The sequence below is a fragment of the Hippichthys cyanospilos genome, chromosome 21, assembly GCF_059441005.1.
Source record: "Hippichthys cyanospilos isolate Australia breed blue-spotted pipefish chromosome 21, RoL_Hcya_1.0, whole genome shotgun sequence".
NCBI classification, from domain to species: Eukaryota; Metazoa; Chordata; class Actinopteri; order Syngnathiformes; family Syngnathidae; genus Hippichthys; species Hippichthys cyanospilos.
The window spans coordinates 14,037,501-14,047,500 of record NC_142389.1 but is presented as its reverse complement, the minus strand read 5'-3'; the positions used below and the strand labels follow the sequence as shown (position 1 = coordinate 14,047,500).

General features: G+C 41.7%; 2 protein-coding genes across 10 annotated transcripts in view; one reads left to right on the top strand and one right to left on the bottom strand.

The window, feature by feature from the left end:
• Positions 1-10,000, bottom strand: part of c21h6orf136 (chromosome 21 C6orf136 homolog) — a 27,887-nt gene that overhangs the window by 1,187 nt on the left and 16,700 nt on the right. For 4 of the 6 annotated variants that reach the window (XM_088405056.1, XM_088405057.1, XM_088405055.1 and 1 more), the window contains one exon: positions 1,638-1,707. In XM_088405056.1, coding sequence (XP_088261182.1) covers positions 1,638-1,707 — 70 coding nt within the window. Of the gene's footprint in view, positions 1-1,637; positions 1,708-9,240; positions 9,316-9,371; positions 9,724-10,000 lie in introns of those variants that run through there. The other 2 variants (XR_015864001.1, XR_015864002.1) reach the window with 2 other exon arrangements.
• Positions 1-10,000, top strand: part of LOC148406694 (uncharacterized) — a 22,295-nt gene that overhangs the window by 11,433 nt on the left and 862 nt on the right. For 3 of the 4 annotated variants that reach the window (XM_088405073.1, XM_088405071.1, XM_088405072.1), the window contains exon 6: positions 311-515. The exons of the other annotated variant lie outside the window; for it this stretch is intronic. In XM_088405073.1, the coding sequence (XP_088261199.1) occupies positions 311-337 (27 nt within the window). In that variant the 3' untranslated portion in view covers positions 338-515. Of the gene's footprint in view, positions 1-310; positions 516-10,000 lie in introns of those variants that run through there. 4 annotated transcript variants of the gene reach the window in all.

Sequence of the window (10,000 nt, the reverse complement as noted above, 5' to 3'; positions counted from 1 at the left end):
AATTCCCTCTATTAATGTAATTGTGTAATTAATCCATAGATTTAGTTAAAGGGGGAGAAATAGTCACTGCTGTTTGGTGACATGTCATGGATACCATACTTCATCAAATATAGGGCGCACCTGTGTGTAGTACACACCCCTAATTTTGGGTCCATGTATGTGGTGTGTGTGTTGTAAAACACACCAATAGATTGGCAACAATGTGAAAACTATAGCGAAACAGAATTAATCTAAACTTCCTAAATTATTCATATTTTTTTGTGTTCGTATCTGTAAATGACATATTTGTTGTGGTTTGAGTGTGTTACAGATTTCTCACATTGTGAGTGGTCAGTGAACGCAGTGCCAGTGAAACATTGAATGCACTCCGAGCAGTTGTTTCTTTTCCTTGTAACGCAGAGCTCAAGTTCATTTTGCCATGAATACCCGAAATTGCACACCATCCGTATTCCATTAAGTTTCTGATTGTGTGTATGTGCCAAAAGACCACAATTAATAAACGAGTCAAATGGAAACCTTTCCGTGTTCTCTAACCGCTGCACACAGCTTGCCACTCTTAAATGAAACAGCTGAAGACAAAACATTTGCATTATACTCTCAATTTTAGTGATGTTCCTGTGTGTGTGAAGTCGGACTTTGCTTCAGTTTGCTCGCTTCTTTGATTGAAAAAAATGCCAAACAACCCCAGTTAACATGAGCTGCTGTTAGCTGCAACACGCACTTGGCTGCAAACAGCTTCTGCCCTCTAGCTTGCCCCGTTACGGTAATTATTGTACTAAGAATACGGCTGATGTATAAATGTGCTTCTGTTCATCAAAGCATCTTATGTGGTTGACAAATCAATCTTACTTGAATAGTGATGATTTAAAAAAAAAAATCTAATAGTTAAGTTACCGCTTATAAGACGCCCCCCTTTTTTTTAGGGGGGTGTGTGTAAAAAACAGTTTTAAATAGGTCTGTAGGACCCCTTTAAATGTCATTTTTCTCTTGTTCAACACCCTGTGAAGACCAAATAGAATCTCAAAAGAAACTGTTCAAAGAGAATTTAAATCTCATTTTTTGGGCGTCTTATTTGTTTCTGTGCACTGTAGGGACATTTAGTTAAATCAGTGTAACATTTCAAATAACTATTTGTCATGTCAAGTGTGTCCCACAACATGCATGCAACCCTATTACCATAACCCTTTCAGCATAGTAAAAGAAAAAAGCAGTGAATTGCTTGATATACTTGGACTTGACATCAACCGTTTACAAAAACAATAGGTAAAGCAAAGGTACAGTACGTCCTCGCTTCTATTATTACTTTAATGTCTCACTCTACCTCATGCAGCTCTTTTTCTGATTATATGCATCACAGACATTGTGTTTTTTTTTTTTCTTATATACATAAGTAAGGTTGCCCTCTTGGTCAGCAGTAAGAATAACAAAGCAATAGAGTTTGTACTCATGCGAGAAGACTAACATCAGCCCAGATTTGCAACCCTGTTTCCTGCAACACTGTTACTATGATTACAGTAAATGTATTTATTTAAGGCATTCAATAAAAATGTAGCATTGAGCTATAAGCTGAACTAATCAAGCCAAGCCACTCCATGATGTTAAATGGGGAAAACTTGCAACCTAAATGGGTTTCTTACCTTTTCTACTTTATGACAGTGGATGAGTCCGTCATGTCCTATGTAGAACGTGGAGAAAGCATCATAGGACCTGTAACAGATGACATTCCATCATTGATAAAAATTTAGGTGGACATAAAATTAAGTTTTGTGTTTATTAATCATGAATTCAATGTCCATCAAAACAATTGTGAAATTTTCTACTATCGTCCAACCATGACCACTCTGCCTTCTTTTCCACAAATTCAGCATTCACTTCCATTGCACTTCATGGATGACACCCAGTTCTACCTGAAAACAAGCATTTCATGGGCCCGCGACTGTCTGTCAAAAATGAACTTGATGCGTTAATATTTAAAATGATTAATCGAGTAGAAAACTTTTTTTTTTTTTTACAAACACTGGCTGCACAGCAGTGGTATCACAATGGATTGCAAGAAGAGTACACCTGCACACCTGCAGTCTGTAGCTAAGAGGACAGGCCTTGACAAAAACCTGCCTAGTGAACGGTGGGCAGGGCTGATAAAATAAATAAACTGTTTAGTGGTTGTTATGTCAGCGTCAACCATTATTGGTCCCAGTGGTGGGTTGTCAGGGCCAGACAGGCCTTCTCTGCTGGCCTAACTTAACCTGACATTATCATAACTATACTAAAATAATTATAATAATTACAATGAAACTCAATTTCATTTTAAATGTATTTTTACAAATTATATATTTTATATATAACATTATTCACCATATTCTGTTCTTTGTCTCATATCCATTTAGTTACGCTCCTTCCAGTGTTGTCGTTTTAGGGTAGAGGTTTTAGCCAATTAGAATTCAGCTAACTTGTGTCATCAGGCTGTATGAAATCTGCCTGCAAACAGATTTGAGGGAATTCCAGTCGAGAGTTGTGGGCCTTCTGTGCCATGTGCAAAGATATGTGCAGTGTGCAAAGACATGTGAACGTTCCCATATAGTTAATAGACAGTTGCAATAGCCAATCAAGCCATAAGATGGCCCATCTAGAAGCCTCACGTTAACATGATGTGACTGGATGCTCACTGTGCAGGGATACAATGCTATTTTGATCAACCTTGTTTAAATCTTGTTAAATAAAGTTATTTTAAAATAAAAAATGTTGCTCAACCAAGTTAACTGTGTTGGTTGGCTAATTTGCACTGAAGACATAGCGTGCAGCAAAACCTGACCCACAGACATTTTTCAGAATGGTAAATGGACTTTCACTTACAAACCGCTTTTTTACCTTGAGTACTCAAAGCGCTTTATACTAACTAGTCATTTACGTACTGATGACGCAGCATAAGGCATGGCGGTTCAGTGTCTAGCTCAAGGACAGTTCGCTGATGGTCAGGGGAAATCGAACCCACAGCCTCTCAGCTGGGAGACGACCACTCTACCACCGAGCCATGCCACCCCCGCAGAAAAATCAAATATACTTGCTTCTTTTTTTAATCCACAATGGCTGTCTTTGGAATAGAAGTCTTTCTGAGGAAAGAAAGACGAAAGGACTTTGTATTGAAACAAGTGGGGGCCATTTTGGTGGGGTAGCCATTTTAGTGAGTTACTGTGTTTTTAATTTATATCTCAAATTCAATTAATAGTAAAGAAATAAAACAATGTTCTTCTTGTCATGTTTGCTTGGGGTTTGTTGTTTTATGGGTTGTGGGTTGTGACATGCTGACGTTGTGGGGATTGTTCAGCAAGAAAGAGGAGACCTTGTGCTAACAGCCAGCCTGGGGAAGTGCCACTGCACCAATACGAAGGAAGATGGTAGTGAAGGAAGTGCGGCGGTAGTAGGAGGCAACAAGGTGGGCCAAGGCCGTCGCCCTTGACAAAAAAAGTCTGTGGACTGCAGTTGAGCTGGAGGTATGTATTGACTATGGTAGCGAGGAGCTTTACCTTCGCCATCAAAGCCACCTATTACGTCCACAACTAATCTCCACCAGTGGTTCGGCTAAGATCCTGCAGGCATCCTGTGCACCAAGCCGGCCTCCCTAGGACACATACTCATAGTGTGCAAAACCGGCCTCACCCAAGGACAGTACACTTGGCTCCACAACCAAGTGTTGAATAGCCTTGCTTCCACTCTGGAAGGAAAGCAAACTAACATCAACACCTTACCATTGCCAACATCAAAGATCTCTTGGGGAACTGCCTTTGTCCACGAAGGGGCCACAGCTGCCAGGAGCATCTTCACTACACGATCAGAGAGAAGCCAGCTGTCCCAGCCACTGGAAGATGCCGGCAGATGTAAGCAAACAGCTGGTGTTCCCCTCAGAGATTGCCACTACCACATGGTGCTCTGGTCCCCTTCCTTAAAAAAGGTATACATCATTGAACTCACTGTACCATGGGAGGACTCCATAGAGGGGGCATATGAGCGTAAAAACCTGTGTTGTTTCGAACTGGCTGCTGAAGCTCGATATCGCGGCTGGAGTCCGCTGCTGAAGTCCGGCCCGTTGAAGTGGGGTGCAGAGGCTTTGTGGGAACATCTTACACAAGACGTATGACGGACGGGACAGAGCGAGCGTACAGTCGTCAAAGCTGCGTCAGAAGCAGCTGAAAGAAGCAACCAGTGGCTATGGCTGAAGAGGAATGACTCCAGTTGTGCCCCTATGTAGCATGACAGGAGGTATAAAATGAGCCTAAGCCTGATTCAGGGAACTGGACACCTCTGCCAGGCATAGTGCCCCTGTGATTTCTGGCACTTTACAAACAAGGCAACTGCTAATTGAGCTTGGGATGCAAGCTCAGGTCTAATCACGCTGCAGCTGGCCGCCTCCGGAGAAGGTGTGTAATGTTAAAGGCCTAAACACCCCATGACCCAGTGGAATACTACATATGCTGCGTACCCGAAAATCATCCTTTCAAGTTTCCCAACATTATTATATTTATTGTTATATTAACATCCCATTATGTGTTTCTGGAAACTGCTGTTGTGTGTTTTTTTTCATGTTTCTGTTCCGCCTTCTAGTTTGATTTCGTCCACCTGTCTGGTGACCTGCCCCCCCGCGTGTCCTTTAATCAGGTTCCCCCGTCTCTTGTGTCGTCCAGCTGTTTCGTGTTCTCCTAAGTTAGTGTGAGTGTATAAGTTCCAGTTAAGTTGTTGGGTCATTATCTCACCTCTGTCTTATGTTGCGGTCCTCCTCGTATTCTCGAGTCAACCATCACTGTCTCCCTGTGTTACCCGTGAGTTGATTTTAGTTTCAAGTTCATGTTGCGCATCGGTGAGGTCACACATTGATGTTGGTCGAGAAGGCCTGGCTCTCAGTCTCCGCTGTAATTCATCCCAAAGGTGTTTTATCGGGTTAAGGTCAGGACTCTGTGCAGGTCAGAAAAGTTCATCCACACCAGACTCTGTCATCCATGTCTTTATGGACCTTGCTTTGTGCACTGGTGCACAGTCATGTTGAAAGAGGAAGGGGCCTGCTCCAAACTGTTCCCACAAAGTTGGGAGCATGGAATTGTCCAAAATGTTTTGGTATCCTGAAACATTCAAAGTTCCTTTCACTGGAACTAAGGGGCCAAGCCCAGCTCCTGAAAAACAACCCCACACCATAACTCCTCCTCCACCAAATTTCACAGTCGACACAATGCAGTCTGAAATGTACCACTCCTGGCAACCTCCAAACCCAGACTTGTCCATCAGATCACCAAATGGAAAAGCGTGATTGATCACTCCAGAGAACGCGTCTCCACTGCTCTAGAGACCAGTGGTGGCGTGCTTTACACCATTGCATCCGACGCTTTGCATTGCACTTGGTGATGTGTGGCTTGGCTGCAGCTGCTCGGCCATGGAAACCCATTCCATGAAGCTCTCTGCGGACTGTACTTGGGCTAATCTGAACGTCACATGAAGTTTGTAGCTCTGTAGCAATTGACTGTGCAGAAAGTCAGCGACCTCTTTGCACTATGCGCTTCAGCATCCGCTGACCCCTCTCCGTCACCTTGCGTGGCCTACCCCTTCGTGGCTGAGTTGCGGTTGTTCCAAAACGCTTCCATTTTGTTATAATGCCGCAGACAGTTGACTGTGGAAAATTTAGTAGTGAGGAAATTTCACGACTGGATTTGTTACACAGGTGGCATCCTATGACAGTTCCATGCTGGAATTCTCTTAGCTCCTGAGAGCGGCCCATTCTTTCACAAATGTCTTGTTTCACAGTCTGCATGCCTGAGTGCTTGACTTTATACACCTGGTGTATCACCAAGTGGATCACCAAGTGATTAGGAAGGCTGATTCTAAGCATTGGAATGGGTGAGAGAATACTTTCGGTAATATAGTGTAGGTCTGATATCGCTGACTATATTGAGTTTCAATATATTAAACTAATATATATACATATATATATATATATATATATATATATATATTATATACATATATATACATATTATATATATATATATATATATATATATATACGTATATATATACACACACATATATATGCATATATATATATACACACACACACATATATATATATATATATATATGTGTGTGTGTATATATATGTGTGTGTATATATATATATATATATATATATATATATATATATATATATATATATATATATACACACACACACACATATATATATATATATATACACACACATATATAACACATATATAACAGACTGTATATATATATATATATATATATATATATATATACATATATATATATATATATATATATATATATACATACAGTCTGCCCCCGGTTTACGAACACCCTCTTTTAAGAACATTTCGACTTACGAGCGTGGACCACGGAGTTTTTTGAACCCCACTTACGTGCAAACCTTTCGTTTTATGAACAATCTGACATGCCGGCCATTGTATTAGTTCAGATATTTTCGCTCTGCTGCGTCAACAAAATTAATAGACGACGCTGGTCACGGCAACATTGAACGCTATTGCTCTTACAATGTCACAGTCACGGTGTCAGTCACGGTGTCAGTCACGGTGTCAGTCACGGAGATGCCGATATGCTATTGGTCGATTAAGGTCACGGTCGGTCTCACTTACTGAGATGCTATTGGCCGGCGTCACATCAATCACAGAAATGCCGATATGCTATTGGCCGAACGCCTTTACCTAGCTTGATGGCACAGCTGGTCGGGATGGAAGGAAGGAGAGAAAATGAGTGAAAAACGGAAGGAAGGAATGTTGTGAAGACTTTGCAAACTTTATCTGTTAGACATGGCTTCTAAAATTGCAAGTGGCGGTAAAGGAAGAAGTAAGAGGATGATGACAATAGAAACCAAGCAGGAGATAATAAAAAAAAAAAAAATACAAAGGAGGCGCATGCATAGTTAACCTTGCTCGTGAGTATGGCCGTAACCGCTCGGCAATCTTCTAAGGGCAAGACTTTCCTTGCCGGGGGACGGACCTCGATCGACAACAAAATTGAGAGGCTTCTTCTATTATGGATTAAAGAGAAGGAAATCGCCGGTGATATGTTCTAGTTTGAGAAAAGTTCCCGTTTAAGAAAATAAATCAATAAATTCTGTGGGTTGGTCTCTGCTCCCCTCCGCCTCCACCCAGCTCAAGTCACGTCGCCCCAAAGGTAAATGTCATTTTTCCTTTGTATAGGTTATTTAATTTAACTGTACAGTAGTTTATGTTACTCATTTTTAATATGTGTATAAAGTTTTGATGTTTTTACCTAAGGTTTTTGCGCGCGTTGCACGCATTCACTAATTAACATAGGTTTGGATTGCCCGTCATACGAGCAGTTCGAGTTACGAGCGTAGCTGCTGAACGGATTAAGTTCGTAACACGGGGGCCCACTATATATATATATATATATATATATATACACACAGTGATCCCTCCTACTTCGTGGTCTCAGATATTGCGGTCTCAGTACTTTGCGGGTTTTTCCAGGAAAAATTAAAAATATTTCAAAATAAAAAATAATTTTAAAAATGCGCAAAAATCGAAAAAAAATGAAAAAAGCAAAAAAGTACATTATACAGTACTGTATTCATCAAATAACTAAGTAATATTAGTTAATAACTATGTTAAGAATTCTTCAAGCGTTAGAGTTCGTGACTTTTTTTATCTTATTTTGAAAAGTGTTGCATTTCCGTTTCCTTTTTTACGTTCTCTGCGTCATTCGGCTCGTTACAGTGTCATTCGGCTCGTTACGGTGACGTAGTGAATGACAACGTAAGCTCATATTTATAGTTTATTAGCATTTATGTTGATAACACACACTACTGCCTATGTTTAGTAAGCGATGAGTGTTTATTCTGTTTATGTGTTCGTTTGTGTAGAGGTTGCACTCTTTAGTTAGTAGTAGTTGTTAGTTGTTGCTGACCCGGCTAAAAATACAGTAAATTCATAGATTAAAGTTCGACAAGTGTTTATATGTTATATGTATAAAAAAACTGATTGGCAGAAATTGGAATAAATTTGTTTTGAAATGCTCTTACTTTTTTGGCTGGTGGGGACACACTCATTTTGGATGATTCTGCTGATTTTGGCATCCTCCCCTTGCCACAAAAGTAAAGCGGTGTTGCGTTTCTCGCCTGTATCACACCCTACACCTTGCCAGCTGTCAATTGAGACACGTTTAGGAAAATCTGATAAGCAAAAACTGAAATAAATTGGTTTTGAAATGCTCAATGTTGCTTTATGGCTTTGTTGACATTCATTTTTGGTAATGCTAATAATTTTGGCAGTATCTCATTGCCACCAAATTGAGTTTCTCACCTGCTTCATACTCAACAACAAGCCAGCTGTCATTTAAGGCAGTGGTCCCCAACCTTTTGATCACCACGGGCCGGTCAACACCTTAAATTTAGACTACGGACCACATCACAAACGTATGGACGGGGCTTTCTGTCGCTGTTGTACTTTTTGTCTTTTTTTTTTTTTTTTTTTAATCGCGCGAAGAGAGGGGAGGGGAGTGGACAGAGCTTGCTGTGCACTTTACGGTAGATCCGGAAGGAAGAGCATTGCTGAGAACTTTCACTTTTCTGGGATGTGACAGCCAATATTTTCACCAACAGCACCTTTATTCTTTGCAGCAATACTCGCAAAAAATAAAACTTTCAATGTCGCAATGGAGTGGCCGAGACCGTGCTAAATATTGTGCTGACAATGCTGTGCTATCGTTAGGTTAGCACATAACTACGGTTCAACAGCTGTTAAGTGAAGCAAACGCTGCACATACCAGTTGTCCCAAGTTCTCGCTTCCGCCTTTCGACAAGCCAGGTGAGGCCTCTTGCTTGGCTCTGTTTCGTATTGAAAGCTCAGCTGGCCGTGTTGGATCGCTCCCGGTGACCGCAAAGCGGCCGCCATGATTCATTCCTGCCCCCTGCGAGAGCCATTGAATGTTCCTGAAGTTGATTGGCTGTGGCGACTCGAAACGCGGAAAAAGTAAATAAAAAATAACTTCACTCGAAAGGCGAAATTTCGCTTCTCGTGACCACGCACGGCCATTTGCGTCGCTCCATTCGCGCCCATCGCGTCGCCCGACGTGCATTTGCGCCCAGTCATGCGAACTCCATTGACTACAATACAAAACGCTCCGCTTGTTCGCCTCGTTCGCGTTCGGTGCTCGCGTACCATTAAACTAAATTATCTCCAAAACATTATTTAGTGTGCAGCCCACGAGGCCCGGCCGGTACCAGTTGATCCACGGACAGGTCCGCGGACCGGGGGTTGGGGACCACTGATTTAAGGCACGTTTAGGAAAATCTGATTGGAAAAAAATTGGTATAAATTCACCTTGAAATGTCCAAAATTGCCATTTTGACTAGAGAGAATACACACTGATCTGGATACAAGGGGCCGAAATGAATTTCCTCCACAGGGTGTTCGGGCTCTCTCTTAGAGATAGAGCGAGAAGGTTCGTCATCCAGGAGAGACTCAGTGTCAAGCCGGTGCTCCTTCACATTGAGAGGAGCCAGTTGAGGTGGTTTGGGCATCTGGTTAGGATGCCTCCAAGACGCCGACGAGGAATGCCCAGGGGACGACCCATGACATGCTGGAGATGTCTCTCGGTTGGATCCCACCAGAGAAACTGGACGAGGTGGCCAGAGAGAGGGAAATCTGGGCTTCCCAGCTGAGGCTGCTTTCCCTGTGACCCGAATCCGGATAAGCGGAAGAAAGTAAAATGGCGTTGAGTTTCTCAGCTGATTCACACTCTACACATTGCAAGCTGTCAATTGAAACACGTTTTGGAAAATCCGATTGGCAAAAAGATGGACTATTTTCACTTTGAAATGTCCAACATTGCCATTTTGCCAAAACCACCAGCATCACCCAAAATGAAAATGAGCTCTGCAGTCAAAATGACAATGTTGGGACTTTCAAGATAAATTTATTCAAATTTTTGCCAATCGATTTTCCAAAAC